At 34.0% G+C, this 24,089-nt stretch overlaps 1 protein-coding gene across 6 annotated transcripts; it reads right to left on the reverse strand.

Annotated features, from left to right (window-relative positions):
- Positions 1-426: 426 nt before the first annotated feature.
- qvr (glycosylphosphatidylinositol-anchored protein quiver) lies at positions 427-20,427 on the reverse strand. 6 transcript variants are annotated; one of them, XM_076619778.1, is made up of 7 exons: positions 20,079-20,425; positions 16,540-16,828; positions 13,466-13,521; positions 12,602-12,751; positions 8,155-8,202; positions 7,613-7,759; positions 427-6,996 (listed from the first exon to the last, which is right to left on the reverse strand). In XM_076619778.1, the coding sequence occupies exons 4-7, from the start codon at positions 12,624-12,626 to the stop codon at positions 6,740-6,742; spliced, it is 477 nt and encodes a 158-aa protein (XP_076475893.1). In that variant the 5' UTR covers positions 12,627-12,751; positions 13,466-13,521; positions 16,540-16,828; positions 20,079-20,425; the 3' UTR covers positions 427-6,739. The 6 variants fall into 6 exon arrangements, with proteins under 6 accessions (XP_076475893.1, XP_076475891.1, XP_076475896.1 ...); XM_076619776.1 differs by having other exon boundaries at positions 20,048-20,425; XM_076619781.1 differs by lacking the exon at positions 8,155-8,202 and having other exon boundaries at positions 20,048-20,427.
- Positions 20,428-24,089: the final 3,662 nt, after the last annotated feature.

Consider the following 24,089-nt stretch of genomic DNA (forward strand, 5'->3'; position numbering starts at 1 on the left):
ATACTATGGTTTATTTTCTCTCGACAAAGTTGTAAGAATGATAGAATTTTTGTCTTGAGCAAGTCAAGAGTGTATTTTAAATCAGAGAAACGGATGTGTGAAAATTTATTAAATTCTTGGGATTGTTCGTAGTATTTTTAACGGTGGATATATTCTGTGTTATGTATGATATATTATGTTTGATGGGATTGGAATATCATTATTTACCATGAATTTCTGCTAAACATTGAAACGCAAAATTGAAGCAAATATCGTGTACTGTATACTGCAATAACCAATTCGAAAAAGGAACGAGGAAACAACGTGAAAAGAAAATTTAACGGCATAAATTTTGTTGTAAATTCTAACAGAACAATTCTGATCCAATGTTCCTGATCTGGAAAAAGAGCAGGGAATAGGATCTAAGAAAACATTTCAAAAACCAAATCCAATGACATAAAATTTTTATTGCGAATTTGAATACAACGATGACGGATCTGACCAATCTAGGCCACGGTTATGTTTTGTTTTCCAATCTCTGGAAAAACATATCTCAAACACAATTCGGCCTATTGTGAATGATAATTCTTTTTAACAGTTCCGTACTTTTATAATTCTCTCATCGTTAATAATGATTTAGATGACGAAAATCTCGCTTTGATATTATATATTAACACGGTTTCCTTTTTTTTTCAAACGACATAAAGAGAAGAGGAAGAATATATGTACACATAAATGTATATTTTCATTGAGATATGTTAAGAAAGTATCGCACCTGATACTCTGTTACATATCGCGCTAACAATTAAATCTCGAGGGCATAACGTACTCGTAGAATCTGTGTTTCCACACACCATCTCTAATCGGCTTAACAATCATTAAATTACAATATGCCCTTACAACCATCTGTCATGGTTTTGCTTGTCTTCAATTCTAAACAATTTCTGTCCAATAACTCTGGTTTATAACAATCATATACCGTCTCATCTTTAACTACAACTGGAACAATCTTATATACCGCACCATTTTTTTAAATACCTCTTTCAGCCTTTCAAGAGCTCGCATTGATAAATAACATTATGTGTCCGGATTTGTATGAAAGATTCATGAAAATATCTATGTTATACGTCTCTCTATGATCTCTTCATGCGTTGGATTACATCGAGATTTAATACCACAGATCCCATATTGGTCAGGATGTATTTCAGTTAAAAAGAATCGATAACGGTCGAATTCTTTAGCAATGTTTCCAATTTTTTCTTCAACTTTTCCTTTCCTTCCCTAATAAATTCTATATATCGCCATATCCGTTTATTCATGCTATTTGTACGAAAGTATGCGTTTCTTAACACTACATGATTTTAAAATACTGACCGCGTTTTCAATGGTCATATATCTCGATTATAGCTAAGCACTAGCTTAATGCTATTCCGCGGTCCGATGCCATTATCGTACTAGTCTGATAAAAAATTAACAAAGTTAACAAACTCTAGAGCAAATAATTCTTCGTTAACTGCTCTCTCTCTCTCTCTCTCTCTCTTTCTCTCTCTTTTGAGAAGACACGCTGAGCTTACCGGCTAAATATTACGTATCGTTGGACATTTTACTATCACGCTGAACGTTAAACAGCGTTCAACTACTCAATGTCAGCACACGATAATTTTTCATCATTATCGAGACGTGATTACTCTGCGGAGGCAACGATATGTGCATGAAGAAAAATTATTTCACTCTATCACCAGCGATTTTTACTTTCGCTTTTCGTAAAGGTCTATACCAATAATATATAATAAATAATATAGCGAATCTTTGGAATGCATAAATGCTAAATTCTCTGATAAGAAAGCATACAAGACGATGGTTAATCATTAATTATATATCTACGTAAAACATTGTTCGTTAACGTCTGTTAATAATATTGACTGATTAATATTAATTATAGTTTCATAACGCAAATTCGATACGATAATTAAACGAAGCTACAAAGCACCTGATACTCTATTTTATTTTCTTACGAGCTAGATATTTATCTCTTCACTTCGAACACGTCGTTCGTATTAACAATATCGTGAAATCATATGAAATATATGACGCTAAGGCAACGATCGACGAAGTTGAAAGAAAATAATGTCCTCATGGAGCTAAATGGGGAACAACGAAATCACGTGCTAAAGTATAATTGAGAACGCTACTTTGCTATCGAAACATCGCCTCATGCCATCGTATATACTCTATCAATCGTTTTAAAATCAACGTAACTGACACCAACGAAGAATCAAGAAGTCAGAATAAATGAACATCTCGGGGCAACGATCATTCAAATCGATACACATCGATACACGTAGAAACAGAGGGGGGTTCTCGATACTTGCATCGTAAAATATATAATCATCATACATCATTCAGTTTATGCCCAATGTTCATCAACATCGAGACAAAAGTGTTAGAGGATATCGATACATAGGTTGACATCTCGGCGCAATCGTAAACATCGATCTTTAACAGAGACAAAAGTGTACATCGATAATAATCTCCTTGTTATGCAAGCACTTAGATATGAGCTTTCGTGTAAATAGGCGAGCAAAGAAAGTATCGATCCTGTGTCTTTCTTTCCTCTTTCATTTTTTTTTTTTTTTGTTTTTCTATTTCGAAACTGAAACAGCCTCGATCAAGACGAACAAGAATCTCTGACGTCCGAAGTTCTGAAACATCGTTAAAATTTGCGTTAGAAGTTTATCTAATATCATCGTTTAATACTTGACAAAGTAAGTCGGTTAAAGATTCCGTTGATTCGATCGAAATGTAGCACGTCGGATCCACTTCGTGTTCGATCGAGCTGTTTAAGATTCGCCTGAGCGCATTCGCCATTACTTCGCATGATTATTTGTATCGGTAACGTTATGTGGATTCTTTCCAGCTGCGAGGCCAAACTTAAAAATGTAGATCCGCTTCGTGTTACATGCTGATGTCAGTGTTGCCATTGCAGCTCCCATCTTCTGTCTGCTGCATTTATCAAACATACTCTCGCATTCTTTACATATAAAACCTTCGATGAAATCGATCTATGAAAAAAAACTACATACATAAGAATTCGATATCTCAAACTTTTCTTACCAAAAATATAGAGGTACATGAGTTCTTGACAATAATCTTGATAAGATCAATCGAATTACTCTTCGACCTTCGGCGAGTTGCGGTGTAATCAGCAAACATTGATCGGATCGGTCGCGCAATGACAAACTGGAACGAAAAGGGGGCAGACAGAAGAAAAACGCGAGAACAAAAAGATTCGAAAAAATAGCCTCGCAGCCGCGCGTGCGACAATGAACAAATGACGCGACACGAGCCGCATGGCTTGCCAGAGAAACACCGGTTAGCTCGCTTTCACTCGCAAGCACCGAAGCTTGTTTGGCAAGAGGCTCCACACCGGAAGCCTCTCTGTGAGGACATGCGCGTTCAACTTGGCCGTGCCAGCCATACCCTGAAAAAGATTTACAAACTGCGTGATCGTAAAGCTGCTCGATTCACGAGTATTCTCGAGCGAGTTCAACGTCGCTTTCGTCGATCGAGTTCCTCGTTGCGTGTCGCCTAATCGATCGATCGCGATCGAACATTAATTCCGGAAGCCTGAAAGCGCTCGAGACGCCGCTGATACGCGTAACTGGCGTGGCACGATCGAAGCTGAAGGCCCACGTTGTGCTTTTTAATTAATTCGGTCAGCCTCGCGTTGCATTCGTCGGAATGGAAGGTTCTGTGTTCGGGTTATTGTTACTGAGCCGAGCCTCATTTTGGAAACAGACTTTCGTATTGATTAGAATATTAGAATTGTAACTTGAAATTACCGTACTTGAGTTGTTTCTTGTATTATTTCCCAGATATTGTAAAAAGATTTTAATATTGCAATTATCGCTGTATTTAATATTGCAATAATTGAAATAATATATAATAAATATGTAGAATAAATTGAAATAATAGTTGTTGGAAAATTTTGAAACAGTTCGAACAAAATTTGTTCTATGTATATATTTATATATATATATATATTTAATATATAAAACATATATAATATATATAATATATAATATATATATAATATATATATAATATATATAATATATAATATATATAATATATAAAAATATATAAAATAAATAAATATATATATATATATAAAACAAATATATATATACATATACATACATATTTGTTTCATTTATTTTAAAGTCTGTTACCTGTTGAAGCATCGACTACGGGATTTTTAGTCTCTCACAAAAATTACTAACAACAGATTCATGCAAGTGTCATGCAAGGTGTTACTGCACGGCGATACGATAATCGCGGGACAGAGGAAAGGGGATAAGATCGTAACATGGATGGTAATACGCAATTTTAATCGGGCTGCAAAGCTTTCATCCAGAAGCCGTCCGTAAAGTTTCCTCTGCCTTTTCACTGTTAATAAAAGTGCTACAATCCATGCACTCGAATTCGCACTTTTCTACGTGTGGAACACACTCCTGCTAAATACGTGATTGTCGAACTCACTAGTACTACTGTGGTACATCCCGCGCGCGCGTGCCTTTTAATGATCAATCTTATACATGATTCATTGTTAATCCTATAGCAAATTTCAATCGAGTCCCAATCAAATTTTTAATAAATTGATCCCGACCCCACCCATTCTGTAATTAAATCTAATCAAATAGTCTTAAAGCCTTTGATAATATTCTATTATGTTACGTATAATTGAAAAAGTAAGAGAGAATAATTTGTTTGGAAATTGAAAAAGCACACGCCCGCGACTCAAGCAAGTCGAAAAACGTAGAGCTGGAAAATTCTGGTGTCGATGCTTGCCGGCTGCAGTCGTTGCTTTCTCATGACGTTGCTGACGGATGGACATGCCGAAACCATGCGGCCTGGACGTTGATCTACTTTAAGCTCCGTATACCATGGGCCATTCTCGTTCCACTGTCCTATGGTGCATGATGCGCGAAACACCGGTGTCTCGTTAAGAATGGCAAATGGGCAAACGTATAAAGGACGTTAGAGACATAGAACAGGGGAGGAAAAGTACGACAATCGTTACGACAATATATAACAAGAAACAGAGAGTGGTTGAAGGTGCTGATAGTTCGTTTGTATGTGATATACAGAAACGATTTGTTCGACTGGATAAGAGTCAAAGGTGTGTGCATAGATATCGATGAATCACGATCGAAAGTGTTCAAAGAGAAACTAGTTACACATCTCAAATTTGATTATCTGTGATAAAAATCTTCTGAAAGTGCAAAGGATCTTCAATATATTATGAACTTGGTAATATTCTCGTAATCAATGATTATTTATAAAGTTACTTTTCAACGCTGAAATAGTGTTAAAGCATATAACGAGTTAATACAAAAATTGTCCATCAGTCGATCTCTATGCGCTAAAATAATGAATGTATATCGTGTTTCTCTTTCTCTCTGTGTCTCGATTATCCTCCGTTACTTGGAGATTTTCTTTGGGAAAGCAGTAAATGTGTGTTTGAGATAATACAATTAGAACACGCATTAGCTGCAAGATCTTGCAATGATCGAACAACGTTGCAAACAGTATACCTACGTTTCAAAGTTCTGAAGTTTCGTGATCCACGTTCGCTTAGATATGCGACGAACTTGGTATGGAACATAGATAAACGGCAAGCCAATGGAAACTTTAAAAATGAAAGAAACATTCCAAAATACCACGACATAATGACGAATACTATTTCTTACGTATCGGGAGCAGCTCGATTCGGCCATCAAGATGCTTTGAGAACTAGAAAACTTGATGCTTAAGACTTTGTAACGATCAATGACCATGAAAAAAGTAGCAAAAAGTTCTAATTGTAAGATACATCAATACTGGAAGAAAAAACGAAAAAACTGATTGACAGTTGCAAGAATGGGATGGTCTCGATCGATTCTGGATTGCATGCAACAAAACTTCGTCAGAAAGGGATTCCCATCTCATTAGATGTCATCAAATAGAAACATTACCCGAACATACAATGAATTAAAGAACGCGTCTAAATTTTTACTCGCTTCAAGCTCAATTTTCTGATAGCTCGAATTTGATTTATCATTCTCCGTTTAATTTGTTCGAAAATTATAATACGAACAAACTGAAAAATCTATAATAAATTGTCCGTTTATATCAATTGGAAAAGATCCATATTTTTTTTTTAAATACGTACTATCTTCCAATAAAATAAATTTCACTTCGAAGCGAATTAAAATTGTCGTTAAAGATACCATCGCAAAGGTACAGGAAACATTTTGGAGGGGCTATGAATCAAGAGGAAGAGCGCGTGGCAAAATCGAGAGTGACAGAGAATCGGATGATTTATCTACAGAGAACACGGTCGAGATATTTCGTTATGATTTATGCCGAAGAAAGGATCAGGACGAGCGAGAGTGCAAAATTCTTTGAAGAGAAGAGAATATGGATCGTCGATTCTCGATTCATGAATTGATTCACAAAAATTGAAATGTACGGTTAAAACGGTCTGACACGATTAATCGACGATTGATCGATTCCCTTCTCTTTCAAGGAACACGCAGCTCGTGTCTTACCTTTCTGGTTTGGTACGAACGTGAAAAGAAACACAACGTGTTTCGTGTTATCCAACCGGTACGTGACTGGTGAGAACCGCTCGTCTCGACGAGAGTTCAAGTCGCTGGCTAAAACTAAAATTCTACGAAGGATATGATCACTGACAGGTGAATCGAATAAATCAGTGTTATACGTCGTGACCATTGCAACGTTCTACAAAGCAAGCTGGGGCTCCTAAGATGACCGAGCGTAGTACAAGGATCGTCAAGAGGATCAGCAGGAGTGTAGGATTCGAACACGAGGTCGGAGACACACGATTGCACATATCCTCCTCACAGAAGCACATGTGACCAGTGCCGGTACTTTCCATCATGCACACGTGGTCCACCATGAATAAATTTATTTGTAGTTGCGAAGTGCAGGTCCGTCTCACGCTCTCATATGCTACGAACAGACGAAAAAAATACGAATAATTATTATATATTTAGAAATTGTATATACGAACAAAATATAACGTGATTTACAAATTTTAAACTGTGAAATAAATATTATTTTGATATAGAAATAATTATATACATCTATAAATTGTATATAAATTATCCTAGAAAGATTTTAGAATAATTGGAAATAATATCGTAAAATAAGAAAGCTTAAAGAAGAGAATTATAGAAGCGTGTGTAGCAGGAGCTTAGATTTTCTTAGAGTTGTATAATTACGAAATAGATTATTTGAAACTCTTCCTTGTTCCAAACCAACGCTTTTAGTTAAAAATATCGGGCTCGTAGGCGTAATAATGTCAATATTGCTTATTAAAGCTTCATGGAAAATGATTATCAGTATTTACAAGGAATCTTGGATAATTATTTTGCAAATATCTTGAAATTTTTTTTCCTATTTGTTTTACTTTTCTTATTGAGAAAAAGGTTTAATTGTTTTCACAAAAGGTATATGAAATGGACATTTAAGGAAATGAAATAGAGAAAAATATAAAAAACACAAAGAAAATTATCGCACGAGTGGAAAGAGTGAAAAGATGGAGAAGTGAAAAGGAAGTACTTACGTGACTTGGCGTTGCGAACCATTTTCACGCAACAGCCATGGCAAGTCATGAGAGGTGGTTGATCCCTTGGAAGTGCGGTGTAATTAAAAGGATCCTTGCATCTGAGATCCGTCCATGAATCGCATTCGTAGCAATAAATAGAACGAGCTGTAAAATATAACTGTAATAAAGCGCGCCATTCATCTATCTTCAAACTTCAAAATGAATGTAGACGAATATGGTAAAATATTAAGCGGCATAAGTATCATTACATTTAACAAAATCAACTTCCTTGAAGTAGTACTGTAGAGGAAATATAGCCGTAAAGAAAAAATTACGTTAAATTCGCGAATTAAATGTACTAAACAGAAATCAAATTATGAGCAGGGACAGCGTACAATTAATTTATATATCAATCTTATGCAACTAAATTGCAAAGAAAAAAGAAAAGGAAATAAAAATAGTGGGGAGAATGAATCTTCAGACAAGAAGCCCTGCGGAATAACGTCGACAGATAACGATGGCAAGAAGGACACTGAAGTGAAGCTGGTTTGATCACTCACTCTGGCACTCCGCGCGACAGACGGTGGCAACCGCGAGTACAATTGCCGCTGAAACGAAACATTGGCCATTGCTTTAGAAGATAAAAAGAATAATTTTAACTGTGGATATCTACGAAATGATAATCATGAACAACAGAAACAAAAGGGTGCACACTGCTAGGTCTACCCACTATATTGTTCTTACTACTACTACTACCTTTGCTATTTGCAACGACATTCATCGTCATGATTGCATTCTAATTTCACTCGTGACTACGAATACATTAGAATATCTTGATATCTAAATATTTTATTATTTGCGCGATTAACGATATCGAATAGTTAAATTTTCTTACAATTGACAATATCGTTTGAGATATTTCACATTTTTGGGTTGTTAATCCTTTCTTTTTGTTTTCTATCGTTCGTCTACTAGATGATAATTGCTTAATGAAATTTTGATTCTAGTTACGCAATTTTGAACATGATTAAAATATCTAGATATCTCGATGAACGAAATTTCAATTGAGGTAGTATAAGAATTTTAATAGTTGATCTAAAATATTATTCATGATACGAATTTTTCAATGTTGCTCTTTGGATTTATGTTGTTCCCTGTCAAATATTATAACTATAAGATAAGTTTCGATGTGAAATATATTAGTTTGGAAACACGTGAACTCTAAACTTGACCCGTACTCATAGAAATAGAATAGGTTAATAGTTTACGACATACTTATAGTACTTTCTTGGCGTTTCGTGCTATAAAATAACAACGATAGGAACACGTTCTCTCACGTATTGTATTCTCTGTTTTTGAGTTTAAGTTTCAAAAAGTCATACGAAAATTGTTTCTTTATAAAAATGTTAAAATATACAAATGATGAAATGTATTTTTCATTCTAGTTCCATACATTCCACTATGCAGGCTGACTTTGTTGTAGCATGTGTGGGAAGTATGTGATTAACGACAATGACCATTCATCGAAACTTCTATCGCTTTTTACCAACTTTAAAAACTAACAGGTACGTACCTCGTGCACAGGGGCAGCGATCGTACGCGTGAATACTAGTTTAATTAATTCTAGAATACCGTTTTTACATAAACCTATGTACAATACATATATCTACGAAAACAATAACATGAAATGAAGTTACATAATCACTATATATTGTTGACGATAAAAGTACTCTTCAATGTCTTATTCAAACAATAGTTTCATATTTAGTAATATCTAATAAAATGTATAAAACGTTTACATGGGATTTTTCAAATTTCATAATATTCAATTTATGTAGGAATTGAAAGATTGTTATTAATTTTCCATAAACAAACCGGATATTTAAATCCTTCTCATTCGAATTTGTATTTTTATTGAAAAAAGATTCAAAGTTTTATTTGACCCAATTAGCAAATAACAAATACATATTTTATTTTTAGATTTTTTCAAAACCTTAGAACATAAACGAAATTACACTTGAGCATGAATGACCCAGTTTGCCTACGAAGTATGCTTCGTTTGAACGTTTACTGTATGAACTTATACTTCACTTTTACGAAGTGAATATATTTGCTTACAGAGAGATAAAATATAAATTCTTATGTACAGATGTATATATATATATATGTCGGAGATGAAAGAACACCGGAGCCTTTGGAATTTTGGATAATCCCGCAACATTGTAACCTAGAGTCTACTATAGCTGTAATTGAACAATTGTAGTTATTCAACCCGATTGTAATTGTTCGAGAGTCGTGATAATGAGCTTGGGCTCGAGGCGACAGTCAGTCGCCGAACGTAGCCGCGGTCACGGGATGAACGCTTTGTCTAACAAAGGTATGGAGTAATTCTATAGCTCTCCTTAAAAGAAATATTCGTGGCGACACGCGACAGTAAACATTCCAACGGTTTCTGTCCTGTGGCTCGCCACACGCAGACCCTATTCTTCGAGTAAGATGATTGCCAGATGTCGATGCGTCTCCGCAGTACATGTTCGGCTAGCTCGAGGGCCCGTTATAAATCTTAAGGTTTAGTTAACTAAAGTCCTTCAAACAGACAAACAGTCTTTGTCCCAACTACGGGAAGATAGGGGAGACATATTTTTCAACGAGCGGCGTCTCCCACTAGCAACTTTCCCTCGAGGGCGGCTAGCATCTTTTTCTAACCACCGATATGGAGATTGACCAATTAGCAACGCCAATTTCCCTTACTTTCTGAACGAAGGCTTTTCTCGACGAATCCGATAATCTCATGTCCTTAGACACACCCCATTATAGTTTTCCTCTGTGGCATGATCGGGACGGGAAAGACATTCTTTCTCGCGATCTCATTGATGAAAGGAGTAACTCTTTACGACCAGTGAATATTACGCGTCCGACTTAGATTTTGTGAGTACGTTCATCTATCATCCCGTCGACCGCGGATTCGTTATTGAACCTAGGGTCATTGTCATTAGTTTCTCGAGCACCTAACTACCGCGGTTACTTGTCCGGTTCTATAATAATCGTATTTGCACTAGTCAATGTCTTCTCCATTGCATAACGACAACGTGTAACCCAAACGAAGATTCGTTTCACGCCCCTAACCCTAATTCTAATGTAAACCCGACATATATATGTCGGAGATGAAAGGACATCGGGGCTTTTCTTTTGGAATGTTTGGGAAGATCCCCAATACTTTAGTCCCGACTTTTTATTATAGCTGTACTTAAATAATAAAACTGAGAAATAGTTGTTTATGATTTAATCCGAGTATGGGTGCTCGAGATTTGTGGCAGTGGGCTTGGGCTCGAAGTGACATAACGGGTCGCTGAACGTAGCCACGGTCACGGGAGAGACGTGTACCTAACAGAGGTATGAAGTAATTATATAGCTCTCCTTAAAAACAAAGATTGACCCGTGGGTACAGAGAGGTACCCGTACAGAGAGGTACGAAGAGGAGTATAAAAGGGCAGTTCCACTTGGACTGACATTCAATCAGATAAGTTCTACTTGTACTGTGGACAAGTACGTTAAGTCACACCAGAATCGTGGATCAAATTGCATTCGTCATCCCGTTGACCGTGGATTCGTTATCGAACCTAAATTCATTGTCATCGACATCTCGATTATAAAATCACCTAATCACTATTACTCGTTAAACTCTATAATAATCACATTTGTACAGTAAGTATCATCTATAGCACATAACAACAATGGCCAATTCACGTGAAGATTCATTATACGTCCCTAACTCTAACGAGAACCCGACATACATATGTGACGATTTTCGTCCACGAGACGTTCTCGAACTAAATGAAACAGAACGTCTTATCATAGTAATGAAAATAGACGTGTACTTCATCGGAGTGGAAGAAATTGAGAAGGAAGATACTTTTATCGACAACTACGACTCCTCTATGTCCACCTTTATCTACACTAATCACAGGCTTCTGTCGCTACTTTCCCCTCTGCTTTTCGTCGTCTGCACACTCACCCCGAGCAGCGCGCTTGATTGTCTCCAAAACAATCGATAAAGCACGTTCCATTCGTATTTAACTATTCAGGCACAGTTACTGTTTCGAGGGAGTAAAGGCTTTAGCAGACTCGAACGGTGTAAAGCGATGAATAACACAGTATAAGAATAGGTTGCGAATTTTCTCTTGTTTGTCCTTTATTTCTTTCTTCGATCCGAGTTCTAAGAACTCATCAGATTATAAATACAATCCACGATGGAGAATAGTGAATTGTATTAAAGCGCTAAAATAGTTTTGCGTATGCATCTTTTTTAATATTTGTTTCTTTACGATTTAATTTATCCTTAATTTATCCACACCCTCGATGTGATTAAACAAAATATGAAATTTTTTAGGAAGCCAATATCAGGAAAAATATTGTTTATATATACATTAATGTTAATTTACTAACAATAAATGTTATTTTTACAATTACTATATTTATAGACGAAATATAGCCTACCTACTATTATTGCTGTAGGCTGTATAAATTAAACGAGGATACACTTACTAGCATCGCAATCAGTGCAATTAATATACAACCTCCATTACGATATAACAGCTATACAATTACAAAATACTATTATTTAGAATGCCATGTTCATTTCAAATGTTAATGTACAACCAACAGGTGGAACAGAAAGTATTCTCCTTAGAAAATCAAAAAAGACAATCAATTTGTAGGAGATATAGCAACAACAGGGAATTCAGCTATTACAGTAAATGTAGATTTGAAACAACTTTAACAACACAGTTATATGAAAAAGATGTAACAAGTCGTAATAAATTTTCGCTCAAGTCCGCGCGTAAGTTTTCGTGTTTTTTTGTTTGTATGTATGTTTACACAACGTGTCTGGGATTTTGTTTACAAAAACACCATAAATAAAGAACGTGGCTTAATCTCTGCTTTCTTTCGGTTGGTAAAAGGAGTTATACAATAAAAAGAAAAAGACATTTTTTTCGCAAAACTCACCCACTATCAAGTGATTCAGCGACATGTTTTTTGGCGATGGTTCCTTCTTACTTCCGATCCAAATTCATGCCGTGTCACGAGCTTACTCCTACAGTAGGAATGCAGGTCAGACGCAATTCACGGAATTACATTCGTCCGTTAGGCAATTTACTGGAACAGAAGGGACAAATTTCAAAATTTCGACAGGTATGTTTCTTATTTATCATTAACTAGTGGCCGCTAATAATCGAGGGATAAAGCATAATACAGCTGAAATAGAATCGCCGCATTTAGAAAATCAATATCTCGAATGGATCTATGGATTCCACAGCGTTGTAAAATTACGGAAACTTTAAGTTAATAATTACGTCGCTTGGCCTCGAAATATGAAACGTGAACCGTGTCAAGAAGATACAGAAACCGATGTTCTAAAAAAAGAAGCCAAGCTATTAAGTTTGTGCATACGAAAATGTATCTGGAATAAAAATTTTAATATGCAAATAGTGACTAATCCAATTTCATTATACTAGGCTAATAAGAATTATAAGCCCAATTACTGATCTACTAATTCCGTTGTTTTATAATAAGCCTAAGAATAAACATACATACATATATATACATATATATATATATATATATATTTCAAATAGATATGGATATAAATATTCTCAGACATATGCTAGTAATTAGAAGTAAGTAATATTTGGGTCAATATATTCCGCTTTTCTTGCAATCTTGCAGCAATGCGGTATGTAACTGAGCCAAGAAATCACTGCATATTCTCGTTTTACGAATTCGTAACCTTGGCTATTTAATATTTTATCAGATATCTTTCGTATGCAAGGAAGTACGTTATGCGTATCAAGAATTTGTGTATGTGTTTACCTTCACGTAATGTCATGCGAAAAATAGCAGATAGTAGAATAATTGAGTCCGCTAACCTATCAAAAAAAAAAAAAATAAATAAATAAATAAATTAATTAATTTTCCTTATCTAATCTATAATTATAAATAGCTTCCATAGTAACATAGCCGAGTACTCATGCACAATACTTTTAACATTAAACCTACCAGCTTATTTGTCAAATTGACCGCTTTCAAACTTCTGCATAAATTTAACCATATTTAAACGTTATCATATCGCTTTATAATTTCTGACTTTTCCTAAAACATGCATACAATATATTTTTCGGTATTCACTTTTAGTTTGCTTTTTTCTTTTCTAAGAAGGAATTGTATTTTGCCTTGCCTATCGCGGGCGGTCAATTTGACCAATCGATAAAATATTTTAGTTACTCTTAAAATAAATGCAATCAGTACAAAAAAAGGCTATTTCAAAGTCAGATGACAAACAAAATCAGTAATAACAAATAATAACAACTGTTACGCTCGTAACTTTATCATAAATTATAATCCATCCCTCGATCAAGATGGCCACCAGCTGTCAACACGTATGAATTCAGGCCTATAATAATCCTAACCGCCATAAAATTTAGCATTTTTTACAGTCCATTGTAACAAACATTTTGAAAGTCGAGAAGTTTCTTAGGGTTATCACTCATTGCGATAAAACACGGGAAAAGCGGGTTTTTCCTAACTCCATACTCGAGTAACCGTTGGTGAAGAATGGCCAATACTCATCAATATTTTCTTATAAATATCATCGTCACAGATCATATTCTTACTTGCTATCGTCCAGATTACATCTTTCGACCTTTCGACCAGAATACATTACAGTTTGTTAGTCAATCAGCCGACATTTAACCTTGTTATCTCTAAAACTCAGATAGGAAGCATCTCAGAGCGTTTTGCGTAAAATTGTTATAAAAGCAAAAGTAAAGCATATCAAATTTGACAATAATTTTGTACTCCGTACATGGAATTATTCTGTGATAAATATTTACCCTAAAATGTTACGACTTTTAAAAAAAATTATAGAAAAAAAAATAACGGACATAGAAGAAGACTGTTCAGTATGCGATGAACAAGAAACTTCAGCAACTGAAGACGGCATGGAAACATATGAAAAGCTGTTTACAACCAAATCAGAGTTGAATATTATTTATAAATAAGCGTTCACGTCCAGGGCAAAAAGGAAAGAAATTATCGTTGACAGCAAAGAGTGAGACTGATGTAGAGAATCAACGTATCGAAACTGGGCCCGATGGGACAGTTTGGAAAGAAATAGATGCAAGTCCCAAACCTGGCAGGACATCAATTTATAATATTTTTAGGGATACGCTAAACGGCATATAATGAAAGGACAAATAGAGACGGCATTTCATCTTATCATTGATCACCGTATAAGAGATCATATAATAAAATGTATGGAAGAAGCATTTAGAGTATTGGGGATTAAGAGGGAGTTAGATGCAACAAAACTAGATGCATTTATTACTCTGCTATATCCCCGAGGTGCATGTCAGGCAAAGAATTTCATATTTGTGGAATAAAATTTGGAGACCTGCATTTTTTCCAAAAACAATGAGCAGGAATGACTTTGCTGAAATTATGAGGTTTATACGATTTGATAAGAAGAGCGAAAGAAGCCAACGTTTACGAACCAATAAATTTGCAAAGCTATCTATAGTATGGGGCCGATTTATAGAGAATTCACAAAATTGTTATAAACCTGGTGCATACATTACTTTTTTATATATAGAATCGCGGGAAAACCATGCAATAAAACTATCAATAAGTTTAGATTCATTACTGCAAAAAACTTGTCAAGTAAGAAATTGTAAAGGTTACAAAATTACGAAAATTTGTTTAAGATGCGGGAAATATGTATGCGGCAAATGTACATTTGATAATAAGATAATTAGTAAAAAATGTAGCGAAGTTGAATAAGATATATCTCTATATAAATAAAAGTGTAATTTTTTATTTAAGTCTATAATTGAAATTAAACAAAAGTAAATTTCGACGGAACTTAATGAAAGTTCATCATTTTATATACATTTAGATATAAATTAACCATTATCTAAGTTAAATCATAAAAACTATTACTTCTTTAATCACCGGTCATTTTGACCGCACATGGTAGAAATAGGTATAAATAAAGTGTCAGTAGGTTTAGTGTTAATATCGCACAAAATTAAAACAGGCGATGCAGGATTTTTAAAAATCACGGGTTGATCAAACAAAAATTATCATAAATTACTCTCAGATAATATCATATCACATTACATATTACTATTAAATAACGTGATTTTATTATTCCCGTATTGACTATGTTGTTTGAAACTTGCTTTTAATTGAATTGTGCACCCAGTCTGTAACACAGTTCAATAAGAAAGATATTATTATATCAGAGAACAAGAAAGAAATTCCTAAAAAGCAAGACAAATCTTCGTACCTGCTCTAAAATACGCAGAATAAGATAAATTACGTGACAGAATCAAGTACTTTTTGGAGTTTTGCTGTAACAAGTCCAGCCATATCAGAATGAATAAATAACAAGCTTAACGAGCTTAATTATCCTGTAAGCAATTTATCATCAAAGTTTCGCGCCTCCCCAACTTTCTATGCAAGCTTCTAATAATTCTATACATTCTACGACGCAAACATTAAAATTAAAATACTACAATTCTGCCCTTAGCTAAAATATCCTATATTTTATTATAAATATTCTATATCTAACATTTTTTTATTTTTCAAGATATTGAGATATTTGTTATATGCTATAGAAACTGTCACGGAATAATATTTAAATGTTTGAATGTAATGAAAAAGAATGTGAGAGATGGTACAAAGAAAGCGGTTAAACTTCAATTTTCATCGATTTTGAAATCGTAAATGTAGGAATTTTTAACTACGGAAGGCAGAATTATATTATAAAACGAAATTACGTCAATTATAACAGACACTAGAAATATAAACCTACTTAAGAAAAGTTAAACTAGGAAAACTCCACAAGGTATACAACACAAATTTCAGAAACCAGCAATATGATTTACCTCTGTGATATATTGACGAAAATTTTTGGCCGTTTGTGACGTACAAAAAAATAATTTTCGAAGGACAACTATAAACTGTCACACGCTAAACGAATGCGTGACGTTTTATAGTTTCGTATGTATGAATTTGACGCGCTGCCTCAAGGATAAACAATTGTCACAGCATACATCGTATCTTCTGCCACAGTGTTGTCGTTTCATCTTCTTGCCATACTCCTTGTCCGTACATCGAACAATACTACAACCTTCTTCTTACGTCACCGTACTTGATCATCATAGGCCAACGATCCTGAAATAATTTCAAGCGAAAAGATTCGACGTTTCCAATGGATCGTCTGAGAACGAACGATCGTCAATGCTTAACGAGGGACGATGAAAATCAGAGACTTGTAAGCGCGCATATCGCGACGCGTGAATCGTCGAGATAAAAAGGAAAACTGCAATCTTGATTAAACGAGATATTCAAAATGTTGCACGAACGTAAAATTTAACACGTTAAATTCCACGGGGGTCACCGGTAACCGGCGCACCAAGATTAGAAGAAATACATAATTTGAACAAATGTCAATAATTATAAATTTTGTATTATTACCATCGTTACTACAATGGTGTGACGAAATTAATGCAGTATAAAACATATATAAGATGGTTGAAAACCGCGTTTATTAGACACTAAGATTTACAATTCAAGTGGTTGCTTATTTGCACAGCTTATTTTAATTCATTTCTTAAAAAATATTGGCAAATGTAGAGAAAATGAAAATAGTTTTCTTTAACTGAAGGTTGATTCTAACAAATACGACGAAAATTGTTGTGTGATAAAAATACACGCCATCTTATCGCGCCATTGCATACAAAGTTACACGTAATTATACAAACAATGCAAACGTGGGTCACGTAACATACTCACTTCAAATAAATGGTAAGTTTGCTATTGTATAAAAGAGTGTTTTTGTTCTGTTTCGAAATGTGATGACCATTAGATTTGTTTAGGTGCAGCTGTTTCTGAAATCTCCTTGTTTTCTTACAGGAAGCTACACATTCCTGTATATACCGTTCGATGCGTTTTTTAATTATCTACAAAGAAGTGTTAGGGTACTTGGATCGAGAAATAATTAGTTTAGAAGATATTTTCACTTTAATTTATTAAACTTAATGTATGGGAGACAAGGAAAGGACAATAAAACAGTACTTTTATGTTTATGTATTTGTCTTTCATAAGTTAAATTTGACAAATTAAAGTTAAAATATCTTTTAAAGTAATCATTTTTCGACCCAAATATCCTAATACTTTTTTTTAGAAAACTAAAACATACATCGAGCAGTGTATCAAAAAATGTATAGTTCCCTAAAAAAGAAAAAAGATGAAGGTCATCCTGAGATTTCGTAAATGCCTTCACCTAAACAAATCCAGTGTCCCACTCGAAACAGAACAAGCTTTATTTAAAACATTTTTTCATACAACAAATAACCTACGAGTTATTTGATGTGAGCATGTTACATGACTCATGTATACTACTGCATACTATTTTGTATTCCTGTATACTATTTTGTTTTTATTAGTAAAAAGGACAAAGTTCTTAAAAAAGGATCCGTTAAGGTTCTTGTCATTTTCGATTTTCTTAATTTAACAAGGAGTAATGTACATCATTTTTTTCAGAAAAATAAAAGTTCATTATTTTTTTCCTTAATAAATGCCTGAAGAGATTCGTTTCTGAAGAAATTAAATAAAGAATAATATTATTACACTGTATACCTTCTTTATTCCATTTATTATTTATTACTACTACTATTTTATTTCATAATCTGATAGAAAAGATCTGCGTAAAAAAATTGTTATTGATTATTTGAAAAAATACTTGCGCTTTTACGTAATTTAAAACGCGAAATAAGATAAGTAGCTTGTGTTCGTACATCAATAAGCTTTGCGTCTATATAAATTTGCATAACTTAAACGCACTAGTGGTATAGAATTTCATATAATGCTTCAAATCTCTGTGTGCGACAAAGCAATTGATCAGCAAACGATATATGTATACGGCGATCGATTAAACGGCTTGATATCACACACATATAATGTTTGCATGAAAACAAATGAAATGGCCGTTTGATGTATGAAATGCATAATGGAAAATGTTCATGAAAAAATATACAATGCACATAGTATAGTGCGCAGCAAATATTTTGCGCAAAGAAAAACAATGATGGAACGAATCGAATCTTCGAATCTTTTTATAAATTCATTACGTGCAATGTTAACAACCTTGGCATGTTGGTATTAAAAAATCAAGTAAACAATCAATCGAATGAATAAACAATAAAGCAATAAACTTTCTCTTGGACCCAACTGTATCGACAACGATTAAATTTTAAGCATTTATTGCTCTAAATTTCACGAAATTTATCAATCTTTTAAAGCGAACTCTAAAAACTGATTTTGATGTTTTGCTGAATAATTAATATTAAGGATATATTTATAATACGATATTTAAGGTATTAGTAATTAGAAATTAGTAAAAATTAGTCACGATGTATTTTCTTTGATGTAAATCGAGATCAATTTACAAAAATCGAAAGAAGATTTTCATAGTTTCTCGAAATAAAAAGCTAACAATTAGCAAGACAATGCGATAAGTTGTCTAGATCAAGAAGTGAGAAAGTAAACATCGTAATATTTCCTGGTAGTTTTAATACCGCAACCATAAACTTGGATTTTCACAGGTTTCAATCGCTTTCAGAGGCTTCAACATCTGCTGCGTAAAAGTACCACCGCATTAAGGTTGAATTGTTATTCATAATATAAAACGAAGTGACATTTTCCTTACATAAATATATGATAACAACCCGCTATGCTGATCCAGTTATTTAAACAGTACATGAAACGTGAAGTGCAACGTCGTGAATCTTTTTCATTAATGTCAATTTAAATAGACAACGCGTGCAATGATCAAACATTTACCCTCGCGGTCAAGCGTTGGGCGACTGACGGACGAAAGAAAACGCGTTTTATTTTAACAAAAAAGAAATATGACTAAGAAAGTGCGTAATAAACGAAGTTACGATTAGTGCGACGTGTTTTCGTTAAATTCAACGTTATGAGATGTAACAATTATCTCAGTAGCGTCTTTTAAATAACAAAAAATCCAAATAAAAAGTAACGAATCAATTACGTCGAGGAGAGGGGGGAGGGAGCAACGGAGTGGAGGGCAAAGGCACAGCTTAAAGCCGCGCAAATTGATGTTACTTTAAAATCGCATAAAGAAATAGAACACTAGCTATCGACAAACAAAACAACGTGCGCATAATTTCAGTATTCCTGGTTCTACACAAACTTAACATAATACGTTACGAATACTACAAAAATTTCAATCGTTCACATAAAGAATTTTTACGTATTTCGACGAGAATCAATTGTCCTTACAGGCAATCACAAATAAGCCAAACATGAAGGAACATTTCTCGATAGTAATCTTAAAACTGTACGTTTTATACCCTCGTCAATACGTACACAACTCATAAGAAGATCTGGAATACTCAACCGTACAACGAAACCGGTAACTCGTCGAAGAACAGAAGATTAGGAACAGAAGATCACCAGTTTCCAAGAGTTGCTTGGTCACCGTCACTATCGTCGATTAATCGGTGTTTCTCGGTAATTTGTACGATCACTGCATCACCAGCATGGCGGTGGGCGATTCCACATACGGGATGGACGATGCGATGTAAGCAGGTGCAATGATTGCGACTACGCTAGCGCGTTTGAGCGTCGGGAAGCATCGTGGCACGGTCTGCGAAGCGCCACCCAAGTCGCGCAATCGGATAGAAGCGAAGTGCGGATCCAGGTCGATCAATATGACGGGTCAGCAGTCGTTGCCTCGTGTTCATGTTGCGGCAACCACACTGTGGTTGAGGGAGGGAACGCCACGTTTGCGCCGTAGAATCTAAGCTTCGTGCGTTTCATCTCCGTCAAACACGTGCATGCGTATTGTCATGAGGAATTTTCGGATCATTTGAATATGAATCCTTCCATTAAACGAGAGATAGAGTTTTGTTCTTTGCTATAGTGCTTCGAGTCAAATATTAATAGAAGTAACTTGTATAGATTGATTTGCGTAAATGTGTATTTTAGTGATATAAATATTCGTTTTGTGAAATATTTCTGTTCAATTGATTTGAATAAGAATGTATACATTGTTGAAAGTTTTAGTTTACTCAAACGAGGAAGATTATTTATTGTTTCGTTATACTGATCAGTATAGAACGAACGTATTTATTGTTGAGAAAATGTTTGTCAAATTATTTTCGATGTTTGTATCTTAATTATCACAAGGATTATTCACAAAGTAAAAATTGATTTTTAATATTCAGATAATAAAAATAGTCTTTTGCATTAAAAACCATGGCTTAAGAAATTTAAACTCCAGCGAATAGGAACGGAAGAAAATCATATATTAAATTAATAGTTTAAAAAATGAACAGTTGTTTATGCAGTCGGGATGCATTACAATTGGAGAACATTAAGTATGTAGTATGTAATAGGTTCTGCGCGAGATCATCATACCAATTAATTATATCATAATACAGTTGAAGAAATACATTCTATACCTCATTTGCAAGATATTCTGTTCTACACTTTATTTCTAATTTCATAGAGAAATTTAGTTTCAATTCGAACCACTATTATACTGAATCGATAACGTCGCATGCGAAACGAAAATGGTAGGCGGAGTCAGGTGATCGCCAAAATGTGAATTACGAAAAAGCGATGAATGTTACATCTATTCTGTACCTCGTCGGTGTTAATATATAAATAAAATAGAGAATTATATGATAAATTACCAGCTGATAGAAAATTACTTCATTGACCAAGGAAAAAATAAACGTAACATTAAAAATGGAGCTCTGTCTTACGTTCTGGAATACCAATCTCGAAAAGAATCAGAGTATCTTTCACGCCTCTACAATTTATAACGCTGTTATAAATATCGCGACGCGACGATTGAAAATCTGTTTGAATCATAGGTTTAAATGCGCTCCGTTCATTCAAGCAAAACTTTAGTTAGTGCTTGATAAATAATAAACCTCTTAAATAAACCTCTTGGCATTAAATTTATTTATCTGAACATTAAATCTATTATTTTTGTTAAAAAATTTATAAATTATATCCTTGATATTTTTATATATCTATCTTCATTTATCTTTTTATATTTATATCTTACCATCAATTAAAAATAATTATGCTCTTAATTTATAGCAATTATACTGTTAATTGAAAATAATTGTACTATTAATCTGAAACAATACTATTTATTCGTAACAATTAAATTAATGATTTATTTTACCTTTAATTTAGTTTTAACTCTAATATTAATTAAATCTTCGAAATCTTTGAAATGTTATTTTATTTCTACTTAATTTTATTTCAGTGCAATATTTAATTTTTCATTTAACTACTTCATATAAAGTCAACGCCAATGCAAAGTGTAACTATTGAGTGTTTGTGCCAAAAAAGTCAAAAAATGAAACCGTGTTCATGGATTTGAGGTAGCAAATGTAATCAAATCGAAGGCAACGGGGTCTCGTTATACATTTATGCGTGCTATAATTAATATGTCACATGGTTTAGTTCCTTCGGCGATGAGTTATATGATTATTTGAATTAACATACTAGCTTAACTCTCATGAGTTCTATCACACCCGTATACTCTTCAATAAGTAATAATTTTCGATATTAGTTCCAAATTAGACATATATATTTTTGATACTGAATGCTGTCAGGGTTACGAATTATTGTACGATGTTTGTAATGATCGGTGTAATCATTGTGTGGAAGATAAATGTTATGTGGCGCGTGCTTTCCTTCTAATTTATAAAGATTTATGTAAGCGCTGCCTGAGAGATGAATGTTGCGCATTTTGGGCTAAGAAATATCTATCTTTTTACGTAGACTCGTGGAATAGAGTCAGAACTCAATATTCTTGTTAACGGCTTGAATGTTGAGATTTATGTGTAATGTTGTAGAAATTATTGGCAGATATCATACTTAGTCACCTCCTCGTGATGAGACCTGGTAATTGATACTGTTCTCCAAAGATTAATTTTTACATTATTTTTATGCCAATCGATTCATCTTTGAAAAACGATACCAAACTACGCAACCTATAATCTAGTCTAGATTATCCAAAATTCTTTTCGGAGTCTTTTGATGATCTAGATTGGACTAATAATTCATCGTGAGATGCCGTGGTATGCGGGCGTTTAGTTAGATATACCTTACAATTAGAAAATTATAAACCGCGTTACCGCGTTCGGTAGCGTTAACTGACATTTAATGCAACTGGCAATAAGCTCCACTTTCGGCTAACCTGCTATGTGCGAGAATACTGGCATGGGAGAGGATTAAAGTTGTTCGAAAGTAAATTAACAATATGTAATGATTTATTCAAATCTTACTCGATTTCGATATTGACAATTGACTGACAGACTGATATAAAATTCTTCGATTGACAAAATGATGATTCTTCGATAGACAAGATGATAAGTAACTCTTCGATAGACAATGGTAATTATTCGGTTGACGAACGGTAATTAATATACTGACTTCTCTAAGTCGCTACATTTATTTATATCTATCGGAGATGAAAAAAGGTCTTTCTTTTGAAAATGTTTGGGAAGATCCCCAACGTTTGTTCAACTGCCGACTTTGTTTACAACTTAAATTGTCTTAATATCGTTATAAAAACATAATTAGATAAATATAAAAACATAGTTAGATAAGTTTTCGCAAGATATAGCTTATAGCGGCTTTAACTGCCTTTCGCTTCAAGTACTGTAAACACGGTTTCAAATAAACGTTTTAAATTACCTTGATTTGAAAGAAATTACCAATTTTACTTTCGCGCTACGGATCGCGCGGGGCGCGGGACGTGACAGTGTGTGTTTTAATTTTAATTAATTTTAAAATAAACATATGTATCTAGACTAAGTCCATTGTGCGCACTTATTCTACAAAAATACATTGTCTAACTTAGAGTAAAAAGCTAAAAGCTCCTTTATCCAATTCTTTTAAATATTATATTATTAAATAGAACAATTGATTTAATAGAGTATTTATAATTTCATTTTTTAAATTTCGCCCTTTGATACGAAAGGCTGCCAATAGAGCTGCGATCTAGTATACTTTAATTTAAGTAGGTTTTAGTTCTAAGATCTAGATTAAATTAATTTCAATCCTTATTACTGGATGGCTAAGGACGGCGAAGGATGGTGATGATGGTCTTATTGTTAGTTTTAGACCCTAGTTTTAAGCCTTACTTTCAAGTCTTAGTTTTAGTTTGCATCGTTAGTTTTAAACATTATTGTTTAGTTTTATTTTTAAGTCGCGTCGTTTGTTTTAAACCTTAGTTTTGGTATATGTATTTGTGAAGACAGAATATTTGATTGATATATTATGAATTTATCCATAGAAGTAAGATTTTTGTGAACTTTTGCTCTTTTCGTTGGTCTTTTGCTTGTTCCATTGAGCGTAATTTGTCCGCCTGAGTTATCAA

The sequence above is a fragment of the Bombus vancouverensis genome, chromosome 7 (assembly GCF_051014615.1).
Source record: "Bombus vancouverensis nearcticus chromosome 7, iyBomVanc1_principal, whole genome shotgun sequence".
In the NCBI taxonomy this organism is placed as follows: Eukaryota; Metazoa; Arthropoda; class Insecta; order Hymenoptera; family Apidae; genus Bombus; species Bombus vancouverensis.

Coding starts and splice junctions, on each gene's coding strand:
- qvr (XM_076619778.1), bottom strand. CDS start 12,626: ATGTCGCTGAATCACTTGATAGTGG. Junction 8,203..12,601: donor GCTGAATCACTTGATAGTGG/GTGAGTTTTGCG, acceptor GTTTCGTTTCAG/CGGCAATTGTACTCGCGGTT. Junction 6,997..7,612: donor GGTTCGCAACGCCAAGTCAC/GTAAGTACTTCC, acceptor GTCTGTTCGTAG/CATATGAGAGCGTGAGACGG.